At 47.1% G+C, this 17,572-nt stretch overlaps 1 protein-coding gene across 8 annotated transcripts in view; it reads right to left on the bottom strand.

Moving 5' to 3' along the window:
• The window catches only part of ABCA7 (ATP binding cassette subfamily A member 7), a 58,984-nt gene that overhangs the window by 23,907 nt on the left and 17,505 nt on the right, over nt 1-17,572 (bottom strand). For 7 of the 8 annotated variants that reach the window (XM_074204501.1, XM_074204509.1, XM_074204502.1 and 4 more), the window contains 17 exons: nt 17,161-17,273; nt 14,593-14,714; nt 13,310-13,480; nt 12,743-12,823; nt 12,028-12,244; nt 11,246-11,385; nt 10,041-10,157; nt 7,766-7,927; nt 7,346-7,545; nt 6,682-6,858; nt 6,258-6,480; nt 4,912-5,133; nt 3,399-3,603; nt 3,191-3,301; nt 1,788-1,959; nt 1,469-1,600; nt 229-368 (listed from right to left, as the gene is read on the bottom strand). In XM_074204501.1, coding sequence (XP_074060602.1) covers nt 229-368; nt 1,469-1,600; nt 1,788-1,959; nt 3,191-3,301; nt 3,399-3,603; nt 4,912-5,133; nt 6,258-6,480; nt 6,682-6,858; nt 7,346-7,545; nt 7,766-7,927; nt 10,041-10,157; nt 11,246-11,385; nt 12,028-12,244; nt 12,743-12,823; nt 13,310-13,480; nt 14,593-14,714; nt 17,161-17,273 — 2,705 coding nt within the window. The remainder of the gene's footprint in view (nt 1-228; nt 369-1,468; nt 1,601-1,787; nt 1,960-3,190; nt 3,302-3,398; nt 3,604-4,911; nt 5,134-6,257; nt 6,481-6,681; nt 6,859-7,345; nt 7,546-7,765; nt 7,928-10,040; nt 10,158-11,245; nt 11,386-12,027; nt 12,245-12,742; nt 12,824-13,309; nt 13,481-14,592; nt 14,715-17,160; nt 17,274-17,572) is intronic. The other variant, XM_074204508.1, reaches the window with a different exon arrangement.

The raw sequence follows: 17,572 nt of genomic DNA, 5'->3' as shown, positions 1-17,572 counted from the left end.
AGCCCCCAAGTCTCCCCTGAGCCACAGAACCTGAATCCTGCTTCCACAGTCTTCCTTTCTCACTGCTCCTTCTGTCATTCTCGTCTCTAAGGCAGACTAAATACTCTCCAAAGGCAGGACCTGGTCTCTGGCGACTTTCATCAAGGTTGAGCACAGAAGTCATATGATGGATTGGGGGGGGCAGGGAAGGGATGGTCCAGGAGACAGGGCCCGGTGCCTGAAGCTTACCAGAGAGGTGACGAGTCTGTTCCTGCTGCTTTTGTGGGAGCCCCACATCATGTAGGAGATGAGGCAGCTCCTGGCTCACTGCAGCCTGGCTCAGACCCTTGAGTCTCCCGTAGAACCAGATATGTTCTTCCACTGTCAGACTTGGGAGCAGGAAGAGATTATGAGACCCCCCCCCCCCATGCCAAAGGTATTTCCTGAGGGCATCCCCAGCCTGGAATGATGGCCCTTGTCTGCCCCTCTCCTTCCAAACCCAAATCCTGAGCACCTCCACTAGCCAGGGAATAGATACTGGGCAAGGCCCTTTCCCACTCTAGGTCACACATGAGACTCTAAAATGAGATTGCTTCCACTGGTGTTTTAAGGCTTCTGCTCCTCCCCCCACTCCTGCTCCTGACACTCTATGGCCAACAGGCCCTCCTAGGTCTGACCTTCTATCTTCGAAGGCCTCTTCCAGCTCTGACACCTTATGTTCTAAGCCTTTTCTCCCAAATTCAGCTCTGACAGTCTAGGTTTTAAGGGCCCTCCCAGCTCTGACACATCCTGTGTTCTAAGAACCCTCCCAGCTCTGATCCCATGTTGTAAGGGCCCTCCCAGCTCTGATATCCTGTGTTCTAGATGCCCTCCCAGCTCTGACACATCTTGTGTTCTAAGGACCCTCCCAGCTCTGATCCCATGTTCTAAGGACCCTCCCAGCTCTGATCCCATGTTCTAAGGACCCTCCCAGCTCTGATCCCATGTTCTAAGGACCCTCCCAGCTCTGATCCCATGTTCTAAGGGCCCTCCCAGCTCTGATCCCATGTTCTAAGGACCCTCCCAGATCTGATCCCATGTACTAAGGACCCTCCCAGCTCTGATCCCATGTACTAAGGACCCTCCCAGCTCTGATCCCATGTTCTAAGGGCCCTCCCAGCTCTGATCCCATGTTCTAAGGACCCTCCCAGCTCTGATCCCATGTTCTAAGGGCCCTCCCAGCTCTGATCCCATGTACTAAGAACCCTCCCAGCTCTGATCCCATGTTCTAAGGGCCCTCCCAGCTCTGATCCCATGTACTAAGGACCCTCCCAGCTCTGATCCCATGTTCTAAGGGCCCTCCCAGCTTGGACATCCTCTGTTCTAGATACCCTCCCAGCTCTGACATATCCTGTGTTCTAAGAACCCTCCCAGCTGATTTCCTATGTTCTAAGGGCCCTCCCAGCTCTCTCCTTCCACAGTTAGGTCAGTCCCTAGCCCCTTGACCTACATATCGAAGAGTACATTGTGCTGAGGACAGAGGCCCAGGCTGCGGTGCACAACTGCCCTGTTGGAGCTGATGTCCTGGCCGAGGACGAGGGCTGATCCCCGGGTGGGGGGAAAGAGACCACTCAGGATGGAGCTGGGAGTACAAAGAGACAGAACTAAGTAACGTGGTGGGACTTGACTCAGGGAAGGGTTCAGAGCTGGGGAAGGGGCATGGAAGAGTTCTCTGCTCACCCCTTCAGTCTCAGCCTTCTAGTACAGTCTGGAAAGCCCCCCTGCCACATCCTACCCAATCCCACTCTCTTGCAACTGGTGACACTCACAGGGCTGTGGTCTTGCCGGCCCCATTGTGGCCCAAGAAGGCGGTGATGTGGCCCTCATAGAAGTCCAGACTGAGCCCTTGCAGGGCAGGGCGGGCACTGCCAGGATAGTACTTCACAAGGCCACGAAGGGACACACCCACCTGTAGCCCAGGGGATGGTTCTTCCACCAGAACTGCGGGAAAGCAGGGACCCGGGTATGAGATGCCCCAGCCCCAGCCCCCCACCACATTCTGCAAGGGAGATAGTGTTACTCTGAAATCTGGGAGGGGGAAGTAAACAGCTGAGGGAAATCTTGGGGGCACTAGAAGACATACGGGTTTATAAGGTACCTATGGGTGGATGAATGGTTTGCAATTCAATTCTATTTACCCTGGTTTTACTAAGGCAGACAGGTAGTAGAGAGAGTCCTGGGACCAGAGCATGAAAGATACAGGCTCAAATCTAATCTCAGAAAATTACTTCTATAACAAGGGGATAACAATAATACCTATCTCAAAGGACTGTTGTGAGGATCAAAAACATATTTGTAAAGTACTTACTTAGCCTGGTATATAGCAGGCATTTAATAAATGATTATTCCTTTTCCCCCTCCCCATCTCTTTTAATGGAAGTTTTATCTTCCACTGAGGAGGAAGGAGGCTACAGGGGTGGGGACAGTTCTACAAGGATGTCATTTCTCTCGCTGGGGTTGGAACAGAGCCTTCAGGAGAAGTGGGCATGGGAGAGATATGGAAGGTGGGAGACTTCCGTAGAGGATAGAGGTTCTTCACAGGGAGGATGAGGGGTATGAGGAATCTGGAGGGCTTCAAGAAGGGCAATATGGAGCTGTGAGGACTACAGCAAAGGGCTGTCCTTTGGTAGTCAATCTGAGGAATCCTATGGACTCCTCAAAAGAAGATTTTGAAATATACAAAATAAAATAATAGGATTCCCCAGAAAGTTGGTTAAGTTGAAATATAATTATTGAAATATTTTTAACATAACACAGACCCCAAGTGTAATATCCCTGACCTAAAATGAGTGAGATCTGTATCAAGGTGGTATATAGATGGTATTAATCAGTCACAGGAACAAACATTTTTTAAGGGCTCACCATGCACCAGGGATTACGTATGCTGAGTGCCAGAGGGGCAGATACAGGGAGTATAAGAAATATTAACGATGTGAAAGGACACTGGGCCTGAAGGGTTTCTGGGGATGTGTGACAGATTTATAAGGGGCCAAGGAAGGGCTACAGTGATGGGAAGGCCCTACAGAGTATATGGGGAGTATGAAATCAAGATAAATACACCTACACAAAGATTATACTTTTAGACCAATAGGGACATAGGGTGGGCTGGCCTCTAGGGAAATAAAGACCATGGATGTGTGAGAAGTCTATGAGGAGAAAATGAAGGACTTACCTTGGGGATCATCCTTAGAGGGGGTTGGGTCCAGATCGACCAATGCCAGCTCTCCACACCAGTAGCTTTTCCGGAAGGGGAAATTCCAGGGCTGAGGGATTCCATACTGACCTAAGGGGAGTAGGAGAGTGGAAACTTCAGGATCCAAGAGTCCTGTCTCCCTCACTACCCGCCCCAAAACCAGGCCCTGTATCTCTCCAGGGCTCACCAGGGCAGATGGCTTCAATATACCAGGTGGCCATAGCATAGAGTCCAGCATCCAGGATCAGCAGAACCTCAGACAGTGCCAAGTTGTAGCCATCACCAGCCACAGGGCTCCGGGCCATGTTGTGCCATTGAATGCCCACACCCTGCTCCTCATACAGGGAGAAGTACTCGCAGCCAAAGCCAAAAGCCACTGGAGATAGTAGGCTCTATAGAGCCAGGGAAAAAAGGGAAGGTGGGCATCACCACTGGCATCTTTTCTCCTTCCAGAGGTGCTGCTTCCTGCCCCTTAGAATCCCTTTTCCTGGGTCCTTCACAGGCACAAGCCTAGCCAATTCTAAGGTCAGGGGTTAGTACTGCCAGCCTTCACAGGAGGTTATCCAGCCATGGCAGGTCCACTCCTCTCCCAAAGTACCAGGGTCTAGGGTTGGCACAACTTGGCATCTCAAAGGAAGGCAGACTCATGTCTAGCATTAAAGATGGAAAGGAGCTAGCTATAAGGAATAGGATATCTATAGTGAGGGGTATCTATAGGGATTATCTATAGTGAATAGAATATCTATAGGGAAGGGGGGCAGTCTATGGATGCACTGGAGCTGTAGGAAGTCTATAAACAGCATATGAAGATCTAGAGAAGGCATGCCCAGGAGATGGTACACTTCCATTTTTTGCCTATATTTCAAGCATCTATCATATGCCTTACATAAAGTAGGCATAAATATTAAGACAATAAATATACGTTGAATTGAATTGACAAGAAACGAGAGTGTGGCATCTAGAAAGGGGTCTGGAGTAATCTATGGTTATAAGGGGTCTCTAGAAGGAACTTAGGGGAGCCCTGATAGTCTGTGAACTTGTTTATGTTAAAAAATGTATTTTGATAAATATATTTCAACTTAATCAGCTTTCTGGGAAATCTTATTCTTTTATTTTGTATATCAAAATCTTCTTTTGAGAAGGGGTTCATAGGATTCTCCCTTGGAGAATATCTAGGGAGGAGTTGGGTTCTTGGGTAATGTCAGAGTGGGGAATCTCTCTTGGGGCATAGGAGGTCCAAAGAGAAGGTTGGGCTCTTGAGTCACAACACCAGGCTCTATGGAATAATGTGGATCTGAGAACCTCAGATAGGTAGGTGCTGTAGATAGCATTGGGGGAATCCAAAGGAGTAGAGATTCTATAGGGGCATGGGATCCATAAGGAATGTTTGGAAGAGCCCTGTGGGGAGAGAAGTTCCTATGGAGTATTTGGGGAGGTGAAGGGGTACAAGAGTCTATGGAGGTATTGAATACAGAGGTGGGGGGGTCTCTATTGGGAGGAGGCATTTTTCCACCTTGCACCCTGGCAGAGTGGATATAGTCTTTCCCCTGTTAACCACAGGATAGGCACTGTCCCTGGAGTCCCTGCAAACAGATCCCAGGCATCAGGGACAGTTCTCTGCCCAGGTCACCCTTTACCCCACCCTATTCCTCAGACTCTGAGGCTCGGGGCTCCCCAGGTGGGTACACCCCAAACCTCACCGCAGCAAAGCGCAGAGCTGGGGGCATTCGGTCTCTCCAGGCCACACAGAGCACATAGGGCAGGTAGAGGGTGAAGTAGAGGAGGCCTCCGCAGGCAGCCGCTACATTAGCGTGGGAGAAGGCAGCACTGAACAGGAAACTTTGACAGACGGTGGCGACAGCAAAGGCAGCCAGGAAGAGGAAGATGAGGAAGGGATCACTATAGGGGAGAATGTCCCCCTGCTGCAAGAAGAAGGGGAAGGGGGTGAGCCCAGTCACACCTATGCTGAAATGCCCTCTCTTCCACACTTAGGCTGAGCCAGGCAAGGATTAGGACCCAAAACTCAGGGAAGTAACACATCTGGGGCCTGGGATATGGGGCCAATGGGCAGGGATTTAGGAGAAGGCTTGAGAGGGACTGTGGCTATGGGGGGTTAGAGGATCACTGATTTAGAGAGGGCCTCAAAGACTTTTAGCTCAACTTTCTCATTTTACAGAGGAAGGAACTGGGGGCCATAGAGAGTAAATTCACTTTCCCAAGAGGGCATAAGCTGTAAATATTAGAGACAAGATGTTTACTGCCTGGGTAAATTTCTGCTAGTTCTCAGCTTCCCCATCTGTTAAAATGTGGGAGTTAATCTAGATGGCCTCAGGATATGAAGTTGTGAAGGGTGACCACCCAGACTCTGGGTCCCTTGGGGTGGGGAGGTAAAATGGGAAGAGTCTTTAGATTACGGGATAGAACAGGGGCATGGGGAAAGGGAGGGCCCTAGAATCAAGAGGTGTGGTGGGGGGTACTCTAGGCCTGAGGAGAGGTAACAAGAGGGACCCTGGGGTAGGGTGGGGAGGTCTGAGGTAAAGGTTAAGTGGGAGAGGGACTGTGGGGTCCCACGTCTAGAGTGTGGGGGGAGCTCTATGCTTAGGAAGGATGTGGAAGGTCTTGGATATAGGACATGGACTCTGGAATGGAAAGGAAGCCCAGAATACAGAGGTTAGCTTGCTGTTGTCCCTGGTGTAGGCAATGGAGTGGAGAGCATCGGTATGGGAAAAGGAATGAGGGAGTTCTGAGTGTGAAGAGGGAGAGTCTAGAGGACCCTATAATTAGATGAGTATAGGGGTCCTGTGATTAGATGAAATGTGGTAGGAAATACGAGAAGGGAACTCTGAGGTCTTTGGTTGGGAGGGGGGAGCTGGGAGGAAGGAGAACTGAGTAGGAGGAAATGATCAGGGCTTCTCTGGGGATGTAGAATGGAATTGGGGGCTCTGGGTTTGAGTGAGTGGAGAAGACCTGGCGATGGAGCACAGAGGAGGTCCCTAGGTTTGAGGGAACAAAGTGAGGGTCCCGAGTAAAGGGAGGCCAATCTTACCTTGAGGATAAGAACAAGAAGGGCGCTGCTGACCAAGAATGGCAAAAGGCTACTGATAAACCAGCTGCCCCAGAGAACACTGCGGCCCAGGCCCATTGCCAGCATGGTATCCCTCAGTCGGGCCTCCTTCTCTTGAACCACGCCCTTCACAGTCAGTGCCACAGAGTAGATCCAGGCAAGGGTCAGGAAGAGCGGCAATGACCGGTTCAGCACCCGCAGAAATCTGAGGGGGCAGGGGGAGGGGAGGGCCCTGGCTGTCACCCTGATCCTCCCCTCCACACAGAGCCTCTCTCAAATCTGATTAAAGAGATGCCCAGGGTACCCAAAGGGGGCACAGGCTATCTATGAGGCCCAGGAAATCAGGGTTTTGACATGGCCCCTGAGATGCTCATGGGATGAGAGAGAACAGGCAGAAACCACTCACACATCATCCACATAGCAAGGGTAGGGCATCTGTTGCAGGTAGATGCTGGCAGGGCGGGCAGAGTTGTTCAGGACCCGCAAGACTGCCCCCTCCAGAAGGTCCTGAAGGTAGACAAAGCCACCCCACACATAGCGCAAGTCCAAGAAAGGATCCGCTGCTGGGCCTGGGTCCCAGAACCTGTATGAAACAGGCAGGAATAATGGCAAACACTCCTCCAGGCAAGCTGAACACTGTCCCCAGTGCCAGGACACCAGCTTCAGATTCCTTCCTTTCCTGAAAAGGTCTAACAGAGCAAGGATTTCCATCTCCCTGGCACTATGCCCAGTCCCAGTCCCTTCCCACAGACTCCTCTAAAACAAAGGCAGAGCTGGAAAGGACCTTAGAATATAGGATGTCAGATCCTACAATGTCAGAGCTGGGAGGGTCCTTAGAACTCAGAAGGTCAGAATTGGGAGAACCCTTTAATGGAAAATCAGAATTGGGAAGGTCCTTAGAATATGGAAGGGTCAGAGCTGGGAGGGCACTTAGAACATGGAATATTAGACCAGGAGATTCCTTAAAACATGGAAGGTCAGAGCTGGAAGGGCCCTTAAAATTGAGAATACAGTAAGATGGGCCTGGGACCAGAGTGTGAGCCACCTCAGTCTCCCAACCCATCTCCAACCTGTCTTTGATCTTATTTGTCCTGGTGACATCATCGATATCCATTCGGATCTTGAGGCGGATGTGGCCAGGAGCTCCTCCTTCCTGGAGCCCCAGGAAGACGACACCAGCCCAGAAGCGCCGCTGCTCCAGTAGCTCCACAGCCCGCTCCATCAGACTATCCTCTGTCCTCGCTGGCTCCAGCTTGTCCAGAGAAACACACTATAGAGGAGAAGTGAAGGAGGGTGACTTTATTTTCAGTTAGAGAAACTGAGGCAGACAGCAGACTTGTCCAGGGTCATACAACTAGTATTTGGATCCACCCACTCTATCCACTGCCCCACTTACCGCTTCTTTTTATGTAGGGGCATTGGAAATAGAGGGAGACAGGGGGTGGGAAACTTAAGAGTCTTAACCCCCCCAGAGAGGAGCCCCAGTTCACCTCCAGTACTTTCCCCACAGTGTCCAGTATCAGAGTGATGTCTTCATGGGCCTCTTTCCAGCTATAGCCCTCATCATCTAAGCCCAGGAAGTTGAAAAAGGACAATGTCCTGTTCCTGGGGCGCCGCAGCCTTTCTTCCCAGGAGGGTGTCTGGAACAACCTCTGGAGGAAGAGGGGAAGGGGACACCCCTGAGCTGGGGGCCTGTCCCTGACTCTGTTCCTACCTTCATGTGTGACTCACGTTCTGCCCATGCCCCTAGAATGCCTCTCTCCTGCTCTCTTTTTTCCATGAAGCCTTCTTTAACCATTCCAGACCAGAGAGAAGCTCCCCAAGAAGCTGGGGTTTGGATAAGTGATCTGGCACCAGGAGACAGAATGCAAGAGACAAATTAAGAGAGCAAAGGGGGCTCAGAGGCCATCAAGTTCAACCTCATTTTCAGATCAGAAAACTAAGGCCCAGAAAAGTGACTTGTCAAAAGTCACACAAGGTGTGACAGTGTGCTAGGTGGCACAGTGGATAGAGCACCAGCCCTGGAGTCAGGAGGACCTGAGTTCACATCTGGCCACAGACCCTTAAAAATTACCCAGCTGTGTGACCTTGGGCAAGTCACTTAACCCCATGGCCTTGTACCCCCCCCCCCAAAAAAAAAGTCACTCAAGTAGTAAGCGTCAGAAGCAAGGTTTAAACCTGGGTCCTTTGTCTGCAGGGCCACGACTCTTTCCACCATATGACAGTGACATAAGATGGACTATATCAGGATATTGCAGCTGGGAGAAACCTTGGAATCCAGGATGTCCGAGCTAGGAGGGCCCTCAGAGTAGAGAATGTGAGGGCTGGGAGGGCTTTTAGAACACAGGATGTCAGAACTAGGAGGAACCTTAGAACAAAGAGTTGTCAGAGTTGGAAGGGATATTAAAACATGGAATGTTAGGGCTGTAAGATCATTTTGTTCATGAACAAACTGGGAAAGTGACCTGCCCCAGATCATTCCAGGAAGTCCCAGACCCAGGACTTGAGTTCTGGCCTTCTGACTTGAAATTTTATGCTCGCTCAGAAGAAAATCAGAGAGGAGAAGGAACCTGCCGAAGGTTAAAAGAAATAAATGGTACCCAAGTCCCCTGGCTTCCAACCCAGTATTCTTTCCATCCATCAGCCGAGGGCCGACTATATAATAGTGAAGGGTAAAGGTTACATTGAGATCTTCCCTATCAGCTGTTATAGTCCAAGGAGAAGGAACTTCTCAAGCACACTGAGTGGAGGCGTGATTGATCAAGACATGTTCCAGGGCAGGGAGTGCTGGGGAACATTCCTAGTAAACTTGCTGAGGACTTAGCCTGTCCCTGGATGTGTACCACAAGATACTGGGAGAAAGTGATTGTAGTCAGGATCTGAGGGTATTTTGGCAGAAATTCACAGATCACTGAGTTTGGTTGAGAGCCCATTGATCAGAGTTCAGTCCTGTAAACCCTTGGACCTGTGCCATTTTATGTGAGCACTATAAAGGTCTTCCTTGGGAAAGTGGGCTTTGGAAGTCCATCCCTTCAGAGAGGAGCTCTGCTGAAGAGACTTTCCCAATCTAGACCCTGGAGACTGAGTCATGACATCTCAGGACTTTCCCAGCTAGATTTCCAGGTTTGTCAGTCTCCTCTGGATAATTATTCTTTCTTTTATCTCCTATCTCTCTTTTATCTATGCTGATATTTTACATATATGTAAGTATGTATAATCTTGGATTGTAAGTATATTAATCATTAAAATTCTGATTTAAAGACTTAAGAGAGAGAGAGAGAGAACGTATCATTGTGGGACAGATTCAGATTGATTAAAATAAAAGCCTATACAGCATGTAAACCCTTTTCATTATAGGTAGGTTCTTTTTTTTTTTTAAGGTTTTTGCAAGGCAAATGGGGTTAAGTGGCTTGCCCAAGGCCACACAGCTAGGTAATTATTAAGCGCCTGAGAACGGATTTGAACTCAGGTCCTCCTGACTCCAGGTCTGGTGCTTTATCCACTGAGCCACCTAGCTGCCCCTACAGGTAGGTTCTTAATGAACGCCTGTTCATGGAATCAAAACTCTCAAGCTGAAGCTGGACATGGTCTTGGAATCCAACTAGACTGAGGCCAGGAAACATGAAGTGAAGTGACAATATGTAACCCCCCTACACACACACACAATATTACAAATCCAGCCCCCTCCCCATTGAACCAGGCTGCTTCCTGGTCTAGTAATTCCTCAGCACTCCAACTTCCCAGGGACTGCCAGCTCACCCTTACCTTCAGGAGCGCCACTTCAGTACTGTTGTTCATGAAGGTGGAGATCTGGGGTCCAAGCTCCATCCAGAGATTATGCAGCTCCCTCAGCAGGGCCAGTTGGTGGAATGTCTGGTTCACCTGGACAGAGACACAGGTACAAAGCAAGACTGGGTGCTTTGCTCCAGTTTTGCAAGGTGGAGATGGAGTGAGAGAGGGAAAGGAGGAGGGAGAAAGGAGAGGAAATGGTAGAGAGAAAGAAGGAGGTGGGGGGGAAAGGGAGAAGAAAGCGGGAAAAGGGGGAAAGAGAGAAAAGAGATTGAGAGAGACAGAAAAATAGAGACAGAGAGAAACTGAGGAGAGAAGAGGAAAGTTAGAAGGAGAAAGAGAGAGAAGAGTGGAGGAAGGGAAGGGAAAGTCACACAGGTAGGAGAGGGAGAGGGAGAGGGAGAGGGAGAGGGAGAAGGAGAGGGAGAGGAGAAAGGGAAAGAAACCACAAGGAAGCGACCTGACCAAAGGAGAAGATCCAGGTTTTCCCATCATCTCTTCAAGAAAATAACCCTTCATTCCTATCTATTCTTTCATCTTATCCTTCTCAGAGGATGATGGGGCAAGGAAGATCAACTTTAAATTAAAGAACAAATTGCCACCAAGATCAAAAAAGCCAGTGAGTAGCAGAACAAGGACAAAGATCCAAGAGTAAGAGCTGGGAAGAACTTTCAAACACAGAATGTCAGAGCTGGGAGGGCCCTTAGAACCCAGAGTATCAGAGGTAGAAGGAGAGCTGTCAAAGCCAGTGCAAGGGTGGTAGGGGGATGGATAATTTAGAGCTGAGAGGGACCTTAGAACAAAAAAACCCAAGTATCAGGCTAAAAGGGACTTTAGAACATAAAATTTAAGACTATAAAAGAAGGACCCTTATGGACATCTCATCTGGCCCCCACATTTTATAGAAAAAGTAATGAAGTGTCAGAAGTCACTAGATCACCCCCAGATAAGAGTGTATGGCTAGAACTCAGGAGTCCTCTGACTCCTCTCTCACTCAGGCTGCTTCTCATTAAGCCCAGGCTCTGTTGGGACCCTCTGATCCTCCACAGCACCTTCCTCTCTAAGACTGTCTCCCCAGCTGTGAGAGTCAGGAGGCAGGCCTGGGCCTAGCTCACAGATGGAGAGGTCCAATGCAGACTGGGATGGAAGCCTGGAGCTCCAGTAGAGTAGAACCCCCTCACCTCGGCCATGACTCTCCGGGTGAGAGGTGTATCAGGTGTATACAGGATCTTGCCGAGAACAAGGGGCTTGAGCCGCCACCAAAGGAGCCGAGATATGGGATGTTCCTCCATGGACTTAATGAGCTTTTGGCAGAAAGGACCTGGGTATTTGGAAAGGGGAGGAGGAAAGGGGAGAAAGACTTCAATTGAGAGTCACATAATCATGGACTGTCAGAGCTAGAAGGGACTTTGACAGATGAGGAAATGAAGGTCCATTGAGTCAAAGAGACAGTAATTAGCCCCGCTGAAATTTGAACCTGGGCTGTCTGATTGAAAATCCAGTGTTCTGTTACCACACTAGAGTCCAACCTCTTTATTTTTATAGATGGGAGAGAAAAACTGGACACTGTAAAGTAATTCAAAGGCCAAGCCAGGATTCCTAACTCCTGGTCTAGAGCTCTTTCTTCCTTGGCTTGGTGCCTCCTGATGAAGTCCCAGTGTTTCCACCTTCCTCACATAACAACATCCAACCCTTCCTCAAGCCACTCCTGCCTCCAATCTGACTCCTGACTCCTTTGGTCCCTCAGGGGAAAGATGGTTAGGGTGGTATTACTCTCCAATAATATGCAAGGAGTTCCAGTCAGGAACTCCCCATTTTACAGAGGGGGAAAAAACAGAGAAAAGTGGATGGCTCAGGGAGTCCAACCATGGATCCTCCCATTAGGCAATACTGCCTCCATACAGTATTTCCTGTGAAGGGTGAGAGTGGGGGCAAGCAGGGAAGAGATGAGAACTTGGCTCACTTGTGCTGTTGTCCAGGGGAGACGACAATCTTCCTTGGCCCTGCCCCAACATCGTTTTTACGTCCTCGTCTTCATACCAGTTGAGAGAAGGAATTTCAACCCCTTGATCTCTGGACTTTCCACACAGGACTCGAGACATTCCTATCAGGGGGCCACCCGGACCTGGGGTCCTCCGCAGCTCTGCCCGGAGCTCTGCTAAGCTGGGCAGGGTAGAGAGCTGGAGGGGCAGATAGACAGCAGGACCCGCAGAGGTATGAGAGGCACAGGGCTAGGCTCACAGGATGCTCCCCAACCCTTAACCTGGATTCAAGGCCTCCCATGACCCAGTCTGAGCTGAACTCCCTAGTCTAGAAATCATTAGATTTAGGCTCAGCTTTAAACCTCATCTCATCCACTCTTTTCATTTGACAGATGGGGAAATTGAGGCTTGAGAATGTTAAGCAATTTGCCCAAGGTCACAGGTTCCTTCAGACCTGTGATATGAGTCTATTGACTCCAGAGTCTTTGGATCTTTTTTTGTGGAGACACCCTTGAAATTTTAAGTCTCCCTAATCTTTCCTTCTGGGATACAACTCCCACTGGAGTTGGCCTCCTTCTTCTCCCAGGTCTTCACATACACTCCTCCCCATCCTCATTCCTTCAACATCCTCTGGGGAAAGCATCTAACCCATGGGAAGCCACTCTCATGCTCCCTGGAGGAGGAAAAGTCTCTTACCTCCTTGCTTGTAGCCTCCCATGCCTCCACAAAGTTGCTCACAGCCTTGGGGCTTAGCTGCCTATGATTGGCCCTCAGTGCCTATGAAGAAAAAGAGACGGGGACTAATAGGAGAGACAGAATGATGGAGAGGTGGACAGATGGTGGGACTTGATAGGCATGGGACCAAAAGAGGATGAGATGGATGGATAGATGGATGGAGAGACAGACAGAAGCATTGTCATATGGAAAAATAAACAGGTGGAGGGAAAAACAGATGGATGGACTAAGGGGGAGAGATAGATGGGAAGACAGAAAGAGGTAGAAACTTGGAGACAGAGTGAAAGGCAGACAAAGGGATGGATAAATGGAAGGACTGATAGAAAGGGGAGCTGAAAACTGGGCCTCTCTTTCCTTTGATCCCAGGGCTAGAGCAAACCAAATGTCAGTCAGACACCAAGGCTTGTCTCTCCTCCCACAACAAACTCCTCTCATCCTGGGGCAGCCTTTCCTCAAGCCCAAAGCCCTGGCAAGATGAAACCTACCCCCCCCCCCAACTCTGACTCCTCACAATGCCCTTGGACTCACGGCAAGGAGCCGATCTGGGTCTGCCTGAGACAGGAAGCTGGTCCCAAGGGCTCGGAGCTCTGTTGGAGGTAGGTCACAGAGGCCTTTCTGCAGGGCTTCAGAAGCACTGAACCAGGTGCTCAGTAAGGAGGCATTGCAGACCAGATCTGGCAAAGGCAAAGCTGGAGGCAGCTAGAGAAGAGGTAGGGATAGGGACCAGTTGGGGTCACCAAGGAAAGGGGATATAGGGGCTTACAGTTTGCAAAATATGTTATTAAACAGATGATTTCCTTGGTTCTCACAACAATCCTGGAAGGTATGTGCAACAGGCACCATTGGTCCCATTTCACAGATCAGGAAACTGAAACTCAGAGAGGTTAAGTGACTTATCCAAGGTCATACATCTAGTGCCTGAGAAAGGATTTGAACCCAAGTCTTCTAGATTCCAAATCCAGTACTCTATTCACCATGCCCCAACTTTGATTTTCTTTTAAATTTTTTTTTCAATGAACAAAAATCTGCTCCCCCCCTCCTCCCAGCTCCATAAGAAAGAAAAAGAAAACCCCTATTACAAATATGTATTATCAAGCAAAACAAATTTACATATTGGTCACTTCCAGGAAAAAAAAGTCTCATTCTCATTCTGAGTTCTTCACTTTTCTGTGGGGATGGGTGGATAGGAGGCTATTTCACCATTAGTTCTTTCGAATCATGGCAGTGATTATGTGAACAGGGTCCTGAAGTCTTTCCACATTGTTTGTTCTCATAACATCATTGTCATTGTAGAAATTGTTTTCCTGAGTCAGCTCAAGTCATTTAGCAGTTCAGACATGTCTTCACAAATCCACTACTGTTTTTTCCCTACCACACTGCCCACAGAGTCATTGTCCCTTCATATGTCCTCATCTCTGTCCCTAAAGTTGTCCCTCCCATCCTTACCACTTTCTGGCTCAAGAATCATCAGGTTTTGGAGCAGCTAGGTGGTGCAGACCCTGGAGCCAGGAGAACCTGAGTTCAAATCTAACTTCAAATACTTAATAATTACTGAGCTGTGTGACCTTAGGCAAGTAAGTCAATTAACTCCATTGCCTTGCAAAAAAAAAATTATCAAGTTTTGGGGTGGCTAGGTAGAGCAGTGGATAGAGCACTAGCCCTGGAGTCAGGAGGATCTGAGTTCAAATCTGATCTCAGACTTAATGTTTACCTGATTGTGTGACCTTGGGCAAGTCATTTAACCTCACTGCCATGCAAAAATGGAAAAAAAAAAAAGAATTATCTGGTTTTCAGCCCCAGGTCTAACTTACCCCTTGCAAACTAAGTGGGGTCTCCAGTAGCTCCTCAGCCAGAGATTGAGGGAGGGATGTGTTCTCTTGCAGGAACTTCGAGAAGGTCTCTCCTGGGAGCAGGTAGCTACGTAGTGGCATGGCTGAAGACAGAGTCACAATCATAACAACTTACAGATAGATACAAATGTGTATTTATTTGTATATATAGTATATAAGTTTAAAACAGTTTATAAAAGGACATTCTCAAATTCTCTCTTTAGAACTTTGGAATTGATTGTGCTGAATAGGAGACATTGGCACAGGACTGCCCAAGCATGGGATGCCTTCATCAGAGAGGCTGCTGTGCTTTATGAGCAGAATAGAAGCAGCTCAAAAGAAATGTGAGACACACACATGTACTGTTTGTGCCTGACCCACTGTGGTAGAGTATTCTGAGCTCATATTGGCCTGATCAGCCGCAGTCAGACACATTGTAATTTGTCTCTAACATGATGTTGGTTTGCCCTCTTAGAGAGGACATACATAGTATAATATGAAGTACAACATATTATATATTATTAATATAATTAATATTATATATCATATTATATTATAATTAATATAACATATTATACATATTGTTAAATATCACATATAATGTATGATACATATACAATGTAATAATATATACTGCGTATGGATATATAAGTACATTTATACTCATAGGAGAGAGCTTTATACTTTATGAAGCACTTTACAGTTTGCAAATACTTTGTTGTTTACAAGCCACTTTACAATTACATTTACAACATCCTACTCTATACTTTATAGTTGCAGAAGGTATTTTCCAAATCCATTCTTTCATTTCATCCTAATAGAATTTCTATGAGGAAAGCAGGGCAGGAATTGTTACCCTTGTTTCACAGAAGGGGAAACTGAGGACCAGAGAGAAGGGATATAACCTGCTCAAAGTCACAAAGTCAGTAAGTGGTGGAGCTATGATTTGAACCTGTCTCTGGACTCCCAGTTTATTCCTTCCATGGCACTATACTGTCTCATTGGGAAAGACAAGAAAAGGTCAAACACTGTTCCCCAAGCACTCAACTTCCCTCTAGCAAAAGGAAATGAGGGATGAGGAATAAGCATTTACATATGAACCAAAACAGTGATAGGTGATTTACAAATATTATCTTATTTGAACCTCACAACAGCCCTGGGAAGGGGAAGTAGAATTATTTCCCCTATTTTATATTTAAGGAAACTAAGGAAAACTAAACAATGACTTGTTCAAGGATGCTTTTAGAAAAATCTGGGAAAACTTACATAAATTGATGGGAAGTGAAATGAACAGAACCAGGAGAATCATAATACAATCATAACAGCAACATTGTAAAATCATGAAATATAAATGATTTAGCTATTTTCAGCACTACAATGAGCCAAGACAATTCTGTTTTTGTTTTTTTGTTTGTGCAAGATAATGGGGTTAAGTGGCTTGCCCAAGGCCATACATTAAGTGTCTGAGGCAGGATTTGAACTCAGGTGCTCCTGACTCCAGGGCTAGTGCTCTATCCACTGCACCACCTAGCCAACCCCCAAGACAATTCTGAAGGACTTATGATAAAAAATTCGTTCTTATCTCCAGAGAGAAAAGAGACTGAATGCAGATTGTAGCAGACTTTTTAAACTTTGTTATTCTTTTTTTTTCTTTTGGTCTGTTTTTGCCTTTGAAACATGGCTAATATGAACATGTTTTGAATGACTATACAGGTATAATGATATCAAATTGCATGCCTTCTCAAGGAAGGGGGAAGGGGTAAAAGTGAGGAAATAGAACTCACAAATTTTTTTGGTTTGTACATAATTTATTGAAAACATGAACACAAAGAATTCTATTTATTCAATCTAAATTCTAGCAACATATAAAAATACAGACTACAAGTCCATTCTGAGGAAAGAAAAGACATTTTAGGCGAATTAACAGTGATCCTCAAACCATTCTCATTCCCCTCAAAATATTTCAAGGAACATTTTGTTTCTACTTTTGCCAATGTCAAAAGACAAAAATATAATTTGGTGCAGAATAAAAACTAAGAGGAAATGGTGCCAAGGCTGGTTTAAACATTATGACATCTAATCAGCTATATTCAGTTCTTGGACTGTTGAAGTTTAAGATTAAAGACAAGGGCAGAACTATCTGGTTGGGGTGGTTTTAATCATTGCTTCAGTGAATTAATTTATTATTACAATGGTGTCTCATTTATAGAATGTCCCATCTCCCTTATGGACAGTTCTTTGCTTCCAGATAATTTGGGTGTTTGTGTAAAACAGTGGGGGAGGGGGACTCAAAATTTTTAAAAATAGAATTAAAAATCTTTGCTTATATATAATTAAGAAGTTAAAAAATAACTTGCTCAGGATCACCCTAAAGTTAATAAGTATCTAAGGCTAGAATTGAACTCAGGCCTTCTTGACTCCAGGCCATCCCCTAACTCTTAGGATATTACCTGTAATCTGAGAACCTCATACACACTGGATTTCCACTCTTCTGAAGTTACATTACTCACCCTCTCCCCCAACCACAGCACTACCACCTTTTCTCCTTACCAGACCTCTGGAGTGGTTTCAAGGAAGGCATCAGTTTCCCGAAGCTTCTAAGGGTCCTACGTGTGTTGGGGCTGCTCAGCACCAACTGGGCATCAGCTAGGAGCCTGGAGATCCTGGAAAGTGGATTATCAAGGGAGTCAGACAGAGAATGGCAACCATGCCTAAGCATTTTCATCAGTCCTCCTACTTCTACCCATTTAACCTTTTCTGATCTCCCACTCTTCTAATGTTATTGCCCTCATCCCTTCTGGTCTAGAGTATTGCAAAAGTTTCTTAACAGACTCTTCTCTCTCAAGCATCCCCAGACCATTAACTGCCAATTTGAGATTCCTAAAGTAAAAGTCTGACCATGTCACTGCCCAGTTCAAAAACTTCCAGTGTTTTTGTGAGATATAATCCAAACTTTGCTGGT

Source organism: Macrotis lagotis, chromosome X (assembly GCF_037893015.1).
Source record: "Macrotis lagotis isolate mMagLag1 chromosome X, bilby.v1.9.chrom.fasta, whole genome shotgun sequence".
NCBI classification, from domain to species: Eukaryota; Metazoa; Chordata; class Mammalia; order Peramelemorphia; family Peramelidae; genus Macrotis; species Macrotis lagotis.
This window is presented reverse-complemented; position numbering and strand designations above follow the sequence as displayed.